Source organism: Apus apus, chromosome 3 (genome assembly GCF_020740795.1).
Source record: "Apus apus isolate bApuApu2 chromosome 3, bApuApu2.pri.cur, whole genome shotgun sequence".
In the NCBI taxonomy this organism is placed as follows: Eukaryota; Metazoa; Chordata; class Aves; order Apodiformes; family Apodidae; genus Apus; species Apus apus.
Window position 1 is genome coordinate 60,576,450 of NC_067284.1, and position 15,841 is coordinate 60,592,290.

Below are 15,841 nucleotides of genomic sequence, written 5' to 3' on the forward strand. Positions count from 1 at the left end.
AGGATTTCATGAGACCTGATGAGAGGGGAGAAGAATCACCTCCCTTGATCTGCTGGCCATGTCTCTTTTGATGCAGCCCAGGATTTGTCTTTGAAACTATGTAAGCTTGTGCCTTTTGGCAGTGAAAGACAAAAATGATCAACCACCTTACAGGGTAAACATCCCAGCCACTGGTCCCAGGCTGACAACAGTCTCCCTGGCTTGATGACCACAGTAATGTAGTGCTGCCTTATCATCTCATCTCATCTCATCTCATCTCAATGTTCTGGCTCACCTAAACTGCTGCTCAACAGGAACCCTCTCCACCCCTCTCATTTGACACAAAAGAACACCGATACCTGAGTGCAGTACTCAATCCTCTCCAGGATTATGGCAAAACTTGGCCGGTCTTCAGACTGGTGCTGCCAACACTGGGTCATAATGCGGTAACTGAAAGAGCAGAATGAGAGATGCTCATAAATGGCAGGTCCTGTTGATACATAACAGGCACTGCAGCCTTGGAACCACAAGCACATATCACCACTGTCACTTCAATAAATAAGAGTGCTCTGCCTGCCCTGGAGTCAGAGAACTGAGGTACTGGTAACCAGGGGAATGTGGCCATCAGTGGAGTAAAATCCACCCAGCCACCTGAAATCCCTTGGGCAATTCACTAGAGGTAGGCAGGGCTACGGATAATGGAGCCCAGTTTTCCCTACCTGTGAGGAACCTTAGGTATGGCTGAACACATATACCTACCTATACAGAAATATTACACCATTTCTGATTGAACAACCAGCAGCCAGTACTTCTCAAAGGGGCCCTGAATTCTTCTCCAAAGCACACAGAAAACTAACTAGTAACAAAGTCACTGGCACTTAAATTCAATAAGGTAGATCAGCCAAGATAAGATCAATCTTAGAAGTTATTAACTTTTGAGTACAGAACAGCATTCAAACCAGAAAATTATTTGTATGAATATATCAAAGTTAATATCTCATACACAGGGCCAGGGCAGTTTTTAGGTGGATCCATCCTTCCTCCATTGGTTACAAACTCCAGAACCTCCTGGTTACTTTTGCTAGGGTAGGGCATGTATCCCAAAGAGAATATCTCCCACAGCAATACGCCAAAGGACCTGAATGCAGAAGAGAAGGAAAACAAAGTGAAGGATATGGGAATGACTGTCACTGAGGGACAACACTCTCAGATGCAGCTCCATCAGCATTGCTCTTTGCAGTCTATGCTCAGGCAGCTTGTGAAAATAAGTGCTGCAGGATTCAGAAAAAAAAACAAGCTGCACAGATGTAATGGTAGACTTTGAATCATTTAAAGAATGTTGGCTGTTAAGTGAGGAAAGTCTATGATACAGATTGCTTTGCCCATGTACTCAGCATAGCCCTAACTAGGTGTAACAAATGTGAAAGTCAGGCTATGCTTTTCTGAGATGCTAGCCACTGCTGCAGACAGGACTGAGTGGAGCAGAGGCTTAATCACTTATGATAAACCTTTCCTCTCAGTTAAGTTGCCCTGCATGAAACAACATGCCAATGAATCCCCACTGATGCTCTGAGCCCCATTGCCCCCACCTGTAGCTCAGAGTATAACAAAAACATTCTCCAGCTAACCTCATAGTTCTAGGCCTGTGTGGTGTGGCCTGCAAAGCCCTGGGAACAATGGCTGGGACAGGACCCCCTCCAAACCATTCATCTGGTCTGCTGCTTGGAAATCACCGTCTTGTTGATGACAACTGCAAGTGCTATGTGCAGCAATCGGGAACCCTTACCCTTAGTGTTGAGAGAGGCAGCAGCTCAGCTGCTGGGGCTCACTGAGAGCTATGTCCTGAACAACATACCCTTCCACTTCACACACACCCTGAGCTCTTGCTTTCTGCTCACCCCGTTTTTCTCCACCTCCTCTGGCCACCAGCAACTCAAGAGCTTACAGTGCTGCTGCAGGCCAGGAGAAAGATGAAAGCCACAATACAGGATGCCCTTTTCCCTCACTGGCAGGATGGATCTTGCCTGCAGTCTCCCATGCTGGTTTCCTCAGTGTGGAACTAACACTCTCCTCCCTGTAGCAGGAAAGCAGCTCCTGAATCTGCCTCAACCTGCCTTCCCAGCTACTTACCTCCCCAGCAGCACCTGCCTCTGCACAGGTCTGATATACCTGTTCCCTTGTCTCCTTCATAACTACTGAAAGACCCAGCTTGTATTTTTAGTAAAGGAAAAATGAATGGGAACGTGTTTTTTACAAAATATTCACACTTTACAAAAAAGGTTACAACACTGACAGACAGACTGGACAGAGAATGAAAGAAAGCACACCATGTGTCTGTTTTTGATGTAAATATCCCTTCCATGAAAGCCTCAGGAGGCATCCACTTGACCGGCAACATTGCACACCCACCCTTCCGATAGTAGCTGGCTCTGTGAAGAACAAACAAGAGTCAGTCAAGAATTCAGAAAACGTAACTAATTTTGAATTTTATAATTACAAGTATAAAAATTATGAGCCAAAGAAGAGACTAATTCAGGTGAAATAGTAAGGCAGAGAAAATGCTGAAGAAATCTGTCCCTTCTCACAAAAATACTGGAAAAAGTACAGATCATGGACAGATTGTTCTTATGCCCCTCGCTTTAGGGCCATCTGGTGAACCCAAGCTATCCTTATCAGTACACACACCCCTAGGAAACTACTCACACAGTAAAGTGCTTCTGACAGAGCAGTCCTCCTGCACTTTTCAGCCACAAGATCTCTACCTCATCCCACACATGGTCACCTTAAGCATCCTCACCAAAAATCAACAAAACCTGTCCCATATGTTCCCATATGGTGAAATCCAAAACCAGGGGTTGATGAGGAGGATGCTTGGCTATTAGAGCTAGAGCAGTAGTATAAAACTATGTCCCGTGCTCCTGAGACAGAAGCATATTTCTCATTTAGTGTTGTCATAATTTAAAACAAAACATACAAGCCCAGGAGGGTTTACTGCAGGAGGCTGCTCATGCAAACTGGTATCACTGTTCATAACAACAGTGCCAGAGCATCCAAAGGATATTCCTGGACAAAAACATGTGCAAACTTCAAAGGCACCTTCAAAAACTCATCACCAAAGTATTCATCTAGGCAGCTGGTTCTGCTGATCATTTGAGTGTGACTTTGTCCCAGCAGAGTCCCAGCTGACAGTGGGGCAGAGTGAGGGCTCTTTGTGAGGGGGAAGAGAGGAGAAGAAAGAAGAAGAAAAAAAAAAGAGTAGATGTGCTACACTTGGGCCTTAAAAGGTAGCACTCTGCTTTCATCACCTCAGGCTGTTATACTGTCAGATCTCAAGCTAAGCAGAGCCAGGCCTGGCTTAGTAATTGCACAGGAGAATCCCCAAGCAGGAAAAAAAAAAATAAAAAAAAATGACAAGGTACTGGAAGAAACAGTGCAGGTGACTCAGTACAAGGCATTCCTTTCTCTGAGTCAGAGGCAAATCAATTCCTCAGCACAGCAGGACAAGGTACCACACTTCTGGAGATGCTATCTGGAAGATGAGAAATCAAACTGCAATCCTGACTGCTTGTTGTATTAAAAGATATCCTGGCACTTCTTTCAAGAGCAGAGTCGTTAACCCTGTGTCCTGGCTGAATTCCAGTTTGGGTGATTACATTTTCCTGACCTTCCTCTGCACCTTCCTCCTTTTTCTGCAGTAAATTGAGAAGATTTACTGATGACACCAAACCATAGGGGCAAAGATAGTATCAAGGAGAGAAATTAGACTCAGAATTATTTGGGACCACAAAACAAAAGGGCACATCAATGCCATTCAGTGGGGAGAAAGTAAAGACAAGAAACTGAGAACTGAGCACAAGAGTACAATGATAAATGCCCTTGAAGATCATCAGACTTCATTACCCAGAGGAAAGCTGTCAGGAGTGGGAAGAGCCTCCAGAGTACAAGTAAGCTTTGATGAAGACAAATACCAAAAAAGCATGAAGTGGGATTCATCAGAATGGGATCTCTCCACTCTTGCATTGCTAGGATTACACAAAGCAGCATGTGAGACAGCTCTCCTGCCCAAACACATTCCTCCCTCATTTTAGGAAGCTTCCACTTGCAGGTATCCTGAGCTTAGCTCTGCTACCTGTATATATCCCGGGCCATTCCAAAGTCTCCAATTTTGGCCACTCTCCCAGGCCCTCGACAGGTAAGGAGGCAGTTTCTGGCAGCAATATCCCTACAAGGAAAGAGAAGAAAAGCAAGAGAAAAGAGAAGAAACACTGAACAATTCAACAATTTTGCAAGCCAAGAAGAAAACAAAGAATTGTACCTACTTTGCTGGGCTGCAGGAAAATCATATCAGCCAGAAAAGTCAGTGTTTATGGCAACCAGTGATGTCCCAATTTCCAGCCTACCCCAACAGCAGGAACAGTTCTGCTCTTTAACATTTTCTCTTTAAACTTCACGTGACATCTTCCAGATGAAAGGACGGGCCTCTTGTGATCCTCCCTTCACCCCAGAAGCGGTTTTTAAGTCTCTAAGGCATTGCAAGCAGCAAGGCTGATTTCAGCAATGTACTAGTTCCAACATCATGCAGTCTGGGGAACAATCCACTGACCTGTTACTAACATACTTATTCAAGTATTGCAGATGTTGCCCTGAAGACTGAAGGTATGGGCCTTGAACCTGTGTATGCAGGTAAATCTCCAGCTTTACCTCTGCTGGGATGAAGCAAACCTTGGTATCTGAATAACATGATGACACAGCTTGTGGGTAAGTCTTTCAGTAGAGTGTATTACAATCTCTCTCTACTCATCTCTACACAATGCTATGGACAGAATTTTGGACACTTGCCCTGTCCTTCAGGAGCAGGTAACAACAGTCACAAGGTATTGCCCTTCTGGCTGTACTTGTACCACCATCCTTTGAGAGAAAAGAAAAGGGTTCCAGAATGAGCAGAAAGGCACTAAGCAAAATCTGTGATGGGAAGAGCTCTGAAGACTTCTGTCACAAGACTGTGTTTCCACTTTCAGAGTAGCCGAAAAGGTTGCACAAGTGCAGGCACTGAGACAGAGCTCCAGATCTTTGGCAAAACTAGTCTTCTGCAACCTGATTTATAGCACCCTTTCTGTTAACTGCTTCTACTACCTGATTTTTATCAACCTTGTTTAAAGGTATCCAGCCACTAGAGTGCAGCAGGACATAAATGTAATAAGAAGGGCACTACAAGTTTGTGTCGGCCTGTATGCAAGCCATGCCCATGCTGACACGGATGCATTCACCTACCTGTGAATGAAGTGGTTCTCCTCCAGGTACTGACACCCACAAGCAATGTCATGAGCCACATGAAGCAAGTCCAGCATGGAAAGGGAGGATGGCTGATTCTACCAAGAGATAAGGGACAAACATGGGTTACAAGCAAGAACATGACATGATTTGTCACTGGTACAGCACTGGGAACTCTCCAACAAGTGATGTAGCTCAGATGTTAATACACAAAGGGACTGCAAAAATGTGCAAGAGGGAGCTCATATCCATGAACATCCATCCTGCAAAGGATGTGCAGGCACAATATCATACAAATCCCTGGGACAGAATCAGAACAGCTGGATCTGACTTTCTAGCTCCCTTCTAAAGTCACCTTGAACAATGAGAATGACATTTTGTATAATGGCATGAGTCACATTTGTTCTTTCCCTCCTCCACACATCTGTGTAGGTTTTATCTTGCCCCTCAGAGCACTGACATAGGTTTGTGTAGCCAACAGCTATGGAAGAAGAAGCTTCTTGCCAGCAGAAGCCAGATGCCTCAGTGAAAAAAGCTTAGTGCTGGCTTGCATGTGTTGGCCTCTGAAGCCAAACCATCAGCTTCTGCACTGAGGTGTGAATCAGTGATCCCTGCAGACAGTCCTGTGGGGGAGGAGAAAATTGTTGCTGCAACTGGGGCAATGACAAACAACTGGGTGTTAGTGACTGCTTACTGCACAGCAGCCATTTGCTAGCTAAGTGTTTATCTGTGGCTTTAGTTACTCGACTAAACTATTCCACTCTCTAGCTCTCTCTTTTGACATCTACCATTCTCCCCAGCACCCAAGAGGCACACCTGCCCATGGCTGTCTTCCAGCATGCACAAACCAGTACAGGGACTGCTGGCTTTGCCAGCCCATTTGTTGTGATGAAACACATATCCAGACTGCTGCAATGCTGTGCTGGCCATTCCACCTGAGCTAAACCACTGCTAACCGAGATTGGAAATAAGTCCAGGCTCTGCAGCGAGCAGCAGCTAGTAGTTAAATGGTGGCTATTGGGAGGTAAAACCTGAAAAATCTTAATGTCTTCAGAATAGATTAGAAGAAACCTGGCCTCAACAGTTCACTAATGAAATAAGTGAACAAAGCCTGCTTCTTTTCAGCACGGTGCCATAAAAGAAAATTGTTTGTTACTATGTCTTGCCTGCCTATATTTTATTATTTATGTGGTATAGTTCATTGCATATATATATACATAAAGCTTCTCCTCCCTGCCTCCGTTTTGTGGAGAGGGAAGAATAATCCTTTTTACCTCTGTGGGTTAAAGTGACTCATCAGCTACATAAGATGGCTACAGTAAGACAGGATGCAGATGCCTTCTTTTTCCCTTTCAGGGCATAACCAAAGGGAAATTAGTATCTCGATCTGACCTCTTCTGAGCAAGGGTGAGAAACCTGAACTGAAAACCAAGTAAAAAGCCCAATTCTTTACTGTGCAAGCAGTTCCAGACATGAGCTATACTGAAAGGCAGTCGGAAGGCTGAAGCCACAAGCTGATTTGAACAGTGCAGCTTTTTTCTATTTGTTCCTTTTTTTCCCCTTCCTCCCCCTCCTTGGATAAATTCCTTCTGCCTTTTTTTTGGCTAAATACAATGCTAAACCAGATGTGATTGTCCACCCAAGGACAATATAGCCATGTAATTTGTTTAAAAAATGGAGGTTTGGAATACATTTTGCAAGAGGAGTAGCCTTGAGACACCAAAGGATTCACTTTACAACTTTTGCTCCCCAGACGAATGGACAATGCCAGCTGCTATGCACCACTTCTCAGAGCACTAGTGTGACATGTCCCTGGGTGAGGCTAAATCTCGCTAAAGGTGAATGAAATTCTGTGTATTGTTCAGTGTAATCACTAATCTGTGCAACAGCCTGCACAACACAGAGGAAGGAAATAGTTTATCTGTATACTATTTATCTTCCAGAGTTGTTCTTTGATTGTTGTGCCATGTGTGAGAAAGAGCAGCACTGAAATTCCCAGAATGGACAATTCTGCAATGCTCATCATGAGCGAAGACTCCAATTTCAGGCATCTCTGAATCTATCAGACTGCCTCTCTTCAGGCTAGGGGGAAGGGGCAATCCTGTAATTGATGTGAAACTTTTTTAGAAATGAGAAAAAGAAACCCTTCAGGGCTGTAAATCCTTGACCCATGAAGAAGCTTATGGACTAACTGGCTGGCATAAACTGACAATATTCCATTAAAGTTACTGGTCTTGTATCAGTGATGTTGGATGTACATTTGGCTTACACACATATGAACGTTCTTGCCCAGAGTCTAGAAGAATCACTTTGTGTTGCTTTCATTACTTACAAGAACACAGATGAACAACATGCAATAACCTGTGCTGGCAGTATCTTGATCTCCCATTAAGTTGCATCCCATGTCCTGGTATCTATTGCAGTAGCTCTAGCTTCCCACATTATGTCCCTTCAAATGTCTTAAGTTCCTCCTTCCCTCACTTCACTTTCTCCTTCACCACTCCCTCTGCTCCATTCCATGCTTTTCAGTGACTGAGCACACAGCCATATGCTGTGAGTGCCTTGCACTGAGTCACATAAGCTCTTGATGGCCAGTGGCAAGCCAAACAAGACAACTGTTTTTTTCAGTTGTCATCCTAGTGTGGTGCTTTCTCCTTCCTGGAGCCTTCAGAGATGTTAATTCCTTTGTCATTTGACACCTCGATCAAATTTGACTGAAACTGGCAAATGAATTTGGCAGGAGAGTGGGGAGAGCATCAGGGGGATCAAGATAGATAATGAACACATAAATCTCTCTTCTGCAGTTGGGTTGAAAACAGGAAAGACTAGGTAGTAAGGAAGTCAGCTAGAAAACTAGAAACTGGAAAAAAACAAGGGGAAATCACAACAGTAATTAATATGGTGCTTACTGGTACCAATATTCACAGAAATGCAGAAATTCACAAAAAAATTAAATAATGGATTCACCATTGCTAGCTTAATTTATCTCCCCAACCTGCCCCCAGCTGCTCCAAGAAAGGTAAGAACAGAGTATAACTTTTTGTTGTTGTTTGGGTTTGGTTGTTTTTTGTTTTGTTTTGTGTTTTGTTTTGTTGGTTTTTGGTTGTTTGGGGATTTTTAATTTCATTTTTTTAAATTTAGATAATATCAGGAAAGTCCAGGGATAAGGCAACTTTGTATAATTGAGCAGCACTGTTCCCTGACAACTGTGTCCTGCCTTCAGAGTGGTCTTCTAGCAATAATAATCTTCTGACCCTCTAAAATACTAGGAAGGAGTAGCTGCATGGATCAGCTCTCTTACTGCTGTGGCAGCAGCTTACTAAATAAAATTGAATTTTCTGTTTTCTTACCGGTCTAGGCCGTGTCTCTCTCAAGAATGATTTCAGGTCACCTCCAGCCATGAGCTCTAGCAGGATGAAACGGGGAAGTGCCTGCAAGCTCACCCCAATACAGCGCACAATATTCTGGTGGTTGAACTTGCTGTGGAGACAGGGAGACTCAGTTATGGAGTAGCTTTGTTCCAAAAGGTACAATTATACAGAAGAATCAAAAGGTTTTTGCTGCAGGGAAAGTTTGGTGGGTTTTTTTGTTTGATTGGGTTTTTTTGTTTTGTTTGTTTTGTTTGTTTGTTTGTTTTGGTTTGGTTTTGGTTTTTTCTAAGAATAAGTAACACATCTTAAAGGCAGGCAAGCTGGATAAAGCTAAAGCACTATCCCTGCACTTTGTGTCTGTCTGCATAGTGCAGAAACAGAGGTGGATAAGGAGCGGCTTTTGGTTGCTTTTTCATCTCCTATATTCTGCATCCTTTGGGCTACAGCAAGACTTAGGGGTCACAGGAAGCAGAGAATGTCTGATGGCAGAAGAGTTGGTTTCTAATTTCACTACCCAAGGGGCAGAAGCTGAGCCAGGGCATAGTTGTTCCAAAGAATATGCTGACTTAGGGATCTGGTTCTGTAGAGGGTATTCCTTGATGTCCAGTCTCTTGTATTTCCTTATTTCTCCAGACTTCAATGTGATGGGAAAAAATTATTGTAGATTCTAGGATTCATTCACTGAGAAGTGACATGACTGCAGCATTAGGTCAATGCTGTGTGGTTTGTTTTGAGCAGTCTAACAAAAATTCCTAAAGTTTATTTTTACCTCATGTTCTGATGTCTAAGAGACATCAAAGGATCCTATTATCAGTTGTGAAAACCGGGTCTAAAGATTTTCAATTTGGACCATGAAAACCACTGTGGACTCTCTTGAAAAATTCAGCCTTTAATCATCTAGTGCCTCAGTTTCTTCATTTGTAAGCAGAATAGAAAAGGATTGTAATGTATGCCATTTTTGTAAAATACCAACAGCCATGTGCTAAAACTACTGTATAGGTGTGTTGCATGGACATCAATTCTCAAAGCACCTTTTTCCCTTCCACTACTGGGCTGCAAGCCTAACAAGTGCTTGTTCATCTTATTAATACAAACCTAATAATTAGAGCTTCCATGAGGAAGTCCAGCTCATCTTGCTCTGAACACACTTCTGGCAATGTCTGGAAAAGAAAGAACAAGTTTGCCAGGAAAATATATTTAAACTTACATATGTAGACCACCTGACACAACCAAAAGCATCAACATTGATTGCAGCAATCATTGTTTCTCTAAAAGAAACTACACTCTAAGGGAATATCTAGACCATTACTAAACTAGACTGTGAAGCCTGTTGAAAGGTACAGATCAGAACACATGGCCCATTAATGCCACTGTCATCCTCACCCCAGCAAAGGAATAGGCCAAAGCACACAGGGCTCAGTGTCCAATATACAGGACTCTGCTAGACAGAGAATGAGGAGTGAGAACCACAGCTGCTGAGTTCTCAGACAGTTCAATAGTGCTACCTCCCAGAAAGACTATGAACTATAATCAACAGTAGGATTGTGCTGCTATGTAACCTCTAGGAGAAAAGAAGCTAGCTAGGCTGCTGAAGGCCTGGAGAATCCTACCAGGTTCTCTTAGGATTAAACTTCATATCCAGCACATATCCATTCTGCAATGGAGAGGTAAGATCCCTGGAAAACCAGCCATGTCCTACATGTAGGCTCTCTGATGTGTATGCCTGCTGCTCTTCACCTTGTGTAGACTTTTGGCCTGTGACTCAAACCCAGGTTACACACTAGCTGTAGCATGAAAGGTGCATGAAACCATCATGATAACTCATATGCTGTCACTTACTTTCACAGCCACCTGCAAGGGAGTGGGGTCGCTGGAGATCCCTGCCACCTGACCTTCATATACCTCACCAAAGGCTCCATGGCCCAAGCCCCTGGACAGACGAGAGAAAACAAGAAGGTTTCACTACAGAGAACACACATTATAACACTGTGGTCACGTATCACAAAATGGGCTCACAGTTTTCTTGGTAGTGAAACAGGGCAAACTAGATATTGACAGTGATGATACCACTCCTCATACTGGGCAGGAAAGCAGATCTTCATGTGATCTTTCCTCGACCTGCAATGTATGGAACTGGTAGGGAAAGCAATCCTCAAAAGTGAACAGTCCCCAGTGAAATCAGGCTGCTGGTACTGCTGTGTGTAATGGACAGAATTCTTCTATGGCTTTGGTGTCAGTGGTGGGTGCTCCAAAACACATAAATAAAGGTAGGTCTTAAGTCTTGGTGTTTCCACACCCTGAACACATTAACAGCTCCCATAATGTTTATATATCACCATGAAAGAAAGCACTCAACAAGAAACTAGGGAGCACTAAGAAGTTCTTAAAGGACCTGAATTCTAAACCAAGTACCATTTCCTGATTTATTTTGTGATTCCAGGTAAGCACCTTAGCCAGTAAATGGTACGGATAGTGCTTTGTATAGAACTTGGCTCTAGGAATTCGTGCTGACAATTTTTTCTGGCACTGATCATATTATGAAATTTACAGTTTTATTTTGAATAAGGTACAAAAAAAAAAAATAAAGTGATCACACAACAAATCCTGTCCTATGTTCTTGTGATACAGATTTTGCATATCTGCTTATTATTCAGTGTTCACTTGCTTCATGTTAAGTCAACTGGTACAACAATGGCTATACCGCATAGCTGGCATGTCATAGCAGCACAGTGAACCCTGGCAAAGAATGGGGCTACACAATGGGTGGTAGTAGTTCAAGCCTCTGAGAGACATGCCTGCATCTTGTTCCAGGTAAAAGGCTCCCAATAAGGCTCTCCTCTACAACACACAGTTTCCAGTTCTGGTCTGAGAGCTGCACTGATCCTACTCTCTGAGCTATCTGTGAACTGTTTTTTACATGGGCTGCTTCCCTTCTGCCCATTCAAACAGGTGCTGCTAAGGACAATCTGCTTTGTTGTTGCATAAGCTCCGTCTGTAATTTTGCCAGGATAAAGACCAGTCTAGGCAGTGAAAACACAGTGACAGTGTGTTGCCTGTGACTCACTTTTTTAAATAACATTTTGTAGGTATCAGCTTGAGACACTAATCTTGGTTATACCTGAGCAACTTACTACAAATTGAGGGTATGAAACAGACCTTTACAGCTGATAACTCACCCTCCTCCCAAAAAGACCATCTTCTCTGCCCTTATCAATTCCTAGCTGTACCCTCTGCTCTCTGCAGCTTGGACTCTTAAAAAATCCTTTTAGAGTGCAAGTGACAAAGGCAGCAGCAGCACAGGGTACACTGGAAACTTCCAGATGCAGACTAGCAAGATATGCAGTTAAGGGGTGATGACATAAGAGACAGCAAAACATTGCAGACTGCATAGACTGCTCTGAGCATCATCTGTTTTAGCACTGTAAGCTCCCTAGTCTCTTCCAAGCTCTTTTGCTTCCACTTACTTGATTTTGGTGTAAAACTGCATGGTAGCAGGGTAATGTCACATTCACAAGTGGCATGCATTGTATCCTGCAGTAAAGCAAGGTGGGAAAGAACTCTGAATTTTCAAATTCTTCTTAGGAGACTATTTAGAAATTTCATCAAGTTCTGATCTAGACATGACTATCTTGCTGGCTTCATATTTCTGTCCTCTTAATATTGTTTTGCTGCCTCAAACCCATTGCTTTTCCTGCTATTGTACTGAAGGATGTCATCATCTTTACCAAAGATCCCATCAAACTCTTTTTTAAAGAGCCTCCTACAAGTCTCAGCGTTCCCAACAGTTCATCCATTAGTAATGGAAATGGGCCATTCATTGCACAATCTGCAAAAGATACATCTGAATTACTGGTGCTGACCCTTCAGTTCCTCTCATAATCCCAGAAGATTAACACTGCTCCTGTGGAAGGTTAAGGAGACTGCCAAAGTCTAGTTCCCTCCAAACAAGCCTAACTACTGCAGCTTTACAACTTTCTTGATAAAAGGGGTATGAGTCTAAAAGTGCATGAGCAGTTTTATGTGCCAGCAGGAAGACATGAGTTCACATCAGCATAAAATAGTCAAGTATACGTGAGTGTGTAGTGTGAAGCATGGGGGAGGCAAAGATGAATTTACCGGATGAGAGAGATGTTTTTTCGAGGCACTTCTTTAAGGTCACTAATGGATGTGGTCTTTCCTGCAAAGCAATAGTTGGGATTGTAGTCTGTCATGATAGTGGAGGTTCGCAGCTTGCTCAGTTTATATTCTGGGCTCTGTAACTCCATTTGCATGGCTTGTAGCTCCTGGTGCTTCCGACGATATACTAAATATGGAAAACACAGTAAACCAGAAACACAGACTGACTTTGAAACAGGACAGCAGCTGAGCAGCACATCTCACTGGAATTTTCTGTGTGGTCAAATTTCAAAACCAGCCAATGACACTGTCATAATTCCGTACATCAAATAGATACAGATAGAAGATGGAATCTGAAGTTATTCAGAACTTCTGATTTACACATTTTATGAAGAAATAGGCTTGCTCATGAACTGTTTGGAAGAAATAAAATGAATTTCACTTGCAGAGATATACGACTTCAGAGTTCTGAGGTTTTTGGTTTTTTTCTATTTTGTTTAACTGGACCTTCCAAGTATGAGTCCAGTTCCAAACTTCAGGGAGTGGAGGTATAACCAACATTCCTAAACCACGTAGAAGTGACTAAATCTGATATTAATTGTTGCACCATATTGTTCAAAATTTATATACTAAACTGTTACTTCAGAATAACACACTGTACATAAAACTAGCTCATTTTGCAAAACTTCCTCTGTTTTTAAAGACTAGAGATGGACTAAATTTAAAATCAGTTTATGGTAACATTATATTTCTCAAATCACTGATATTTCTGAAATGTCATTAGAAATCACACCTTGAAAAAAGACATCCTGTGGATATTCCTTAAATAGTAATTAATATTGCAGTATATTTTCAAAACAAGACACCAATCATGAGCAGGTTAAATCACTATTACTCTTAATATCGATTTATGTGGGAGCTGGATTGAGCTCAGACTGTGATAATAATAGCTATTGCATCTTCTCCAGCAGATGTTGCTCAGGGGAAGAATTTCAGGGGTAAACATGCACTGGAAAAAGCAGATGGATGTAATGACCTATCCACAAACCCTTCCTGTCTTCCATTTTCCTCCTCATTGCTTTTGCTTTGATTTTTTTCAAATTGCTGCTCTTCCCTGAGATGGCAATGATAGGCTAGTTGGATGGAAAGAGGATTACTCTTCCATTCCCGGAGAAGTAATTAGTAATTTTAAAGGGATACTGTCAGGCCAGAAATCATACGTGTAGGACCATGTGTGCATAACTGACAACTCCTGAAATTCTTAAAACTGAAACAACTGCACAAATCTAATTTAATAGGTGCCATTTGCTGCTCTGGCTACATCCCTCCCCCAGACTATATGCAGTGTGGACAAAGGAAAATGGCAAACCTGTGGTTTGAATCCCTGGCTGCTTTTCATTGATTCAAATCTATTCCACTTGCCATCAAATGCAGGTGACAGATTTTTTAAAATAAGAAAAAGAAAGGGTGAAAAATACCTTCTAAAATTTCAAATAAAGATGTCAAAAATACCCCAACACCTAATAAGTAGCAGTCCGTAAAAGGGGAACCTACATGAGAATTTCAAGGTTAGATGCCATACATTAATAGGCTAAATCTGTATATAGGCACACAAATACAGAAGTTTACTTTCAGGCATGATACAACAACAGCTCTCACAGAACCAGTGGCAGCTGTGTTCTGGCAGCTTTACACTACAATACAAGCAATCATGTCTCTTTTTACATGCAGTCAGTAGCTGAAACCTCCTCAGATTGGTCATTGTGGTTAGAAAGAACTACTTAAATCTGAAGTTAAGGCATGTGTGTAGGAAGGTGTCCTTAAATACAGCAGTAGCTAAAAACCTGAATCCTTTTGCCTCCCAGGGCCCAATTATCCCTGGCTCAGAAACAGCCCTTATATGAAAATATCTTTTGCAGAGAAACACTCACCTATCATGATTCCTGAAAAAGCCAAAATTAAAGCAGCCACCAATGCGGAAGTAACTACAGACAAGACCAGGGAGAGAGGGAGGTGAACCACTGGTTCAGCTGTAACAGAGGCAGGAGAAGAAGGAATTACTTGTCTGAAATGATCTTCTGGCATCCACTTTTTGGTAGACATTTTTCTGCTCCTCCTTCTATTTACTCATCTGATGCTCCTACAGTGTAGGAGCAACCTCTCGCATGATCAGTTTTCAGGATTGACGACCTTTAATACTTCATTATTTCACTTGCCTCAACTAATACCAAGCGATTAAAACAGATGGTTTGCTACCAACAGATTAACATGTGTCCTCCCTGGGTATGAAAAAAAGACCATAAAAACCAGGGGCAAGTTGGAGAGGTGGAAAGAACATTACATTGATAGGGTTAAAGTGCTGCTATCAATGCCAAATCACAGCAAAAGCAGAAGGACGACTGCAATGTATCATCTCCTAAATGCAACTAATCCAGGCAGAAAAACCTGGTAACAGTAAGTGTAGTACAAAGTATTCCATAGCTGCATCCTCACTTGGGGCCACCAGGCATTCATAGAGTCATAGAATCATAGGGGTTGGAAGGGACCTCGAAAGATCATCTAGTCCAACCCCCCCACCAGAGCAGGGTCACCTAGAGCACATCACACAGGAAGGCATCCAGGCGGGTTTTGAATGTCTCCAGAGAAGGAGACTCCACAACCTCTCTGGGCAGCCTGTTCCAGTGCTCTGTCACTCTCACAGTAAAAAAAATTTTTCTGATATTGACCTTAAACCTCCTATGCTCCAATTTGTATCCATTACTCCTTGTCCTATCACTGGTCATCACTGAAAAAAGCTTAACTCCATCTTCTTGACACTCACCCTTTACGTATTTGTAAACATTGATGAGGTCACCCCTCAGTCTCCTTTTCTCCAAACTAAAGAGACCCAGCTCCCTCAGCCTTTCCTCATAAGGGAGATGTTCCACTCCCTTAATCATCTTTGTGGCTCTGCGCTGGACTCTTTCCAGCAGTTCCCTGTCCTTCCTGAACTGAGGGGCCCAGAACTGGACACAGTACTCCAGATGCGGCCTCACCAATGCAGAATAGAGGGGGAGGAGAACCTCTCTTGACCTACTAACCACACCCTTTCTAATACACCCCAG

At 42.7% G+C, this 15,841-nt stretch overlaps 1 protein-coding gene across 6 annotated transcripts in view; it reads right to left on the reverse strand.

Annotated features, from left to right (window-relative positions):
* The window catches only part of ALK (ALK receptor tyrosine kinase), a 326,814-nt gene that overhangs the window by 8,527 nt on the left and 302,446 nt on the right, over positions 1 to 15,841 (reverse strand). For 3 of the 6 annotated variants that reach the window (XM_051612967.1, XM_051612963.1, XM_051612968.1), the window contains 10 exons: positions 14,669 to 14,767; positions 12,738 to 12,924; positions 10,461 to 10,551; positions 9,717 to 9,781; positions 8,601 to 8,730; positions 5,251 to 5,348; positions 4,109 to 4,201; positions 2,307 to 2,408; positions 983 to 1,117; positions 339 to 429 (listed from right to left, as the gene is read on the reverse strand). In XM_051612967.1, coding sequence (XP_051468927.1) covers positions 339 to 429; positions 983 to 1,117; positions 2,307 to 2,408; positions 4,109 to 4,201; positions 5,251 to 5,348; positions 8,601 to 8,730; positions 9,717 to 9,781; positions 10,461 to 10,551; positions 12,738 to 12,924; positions 14,669 to 14,767 — 1,091 coding nt within the window. The remainder of the gene's footprint in view (positions 1 to 338; positions 430 to 982; positions 1,118 to 2,306; positions 2,409 to 4,108; positions 4,202 to 5,250; positions 5,349 to 8,600; positions 8,731 to 9,716; positions 9,782 to 10,460; positions 10,552 to 12,737; positions 12,925 to 14,668; positions 14,768 to 15,841) is intronic. The other 3 variants (XM_051612965.1, XM_051612966.1, XM_051612964.1) reach the window with 3 other exon arrangements.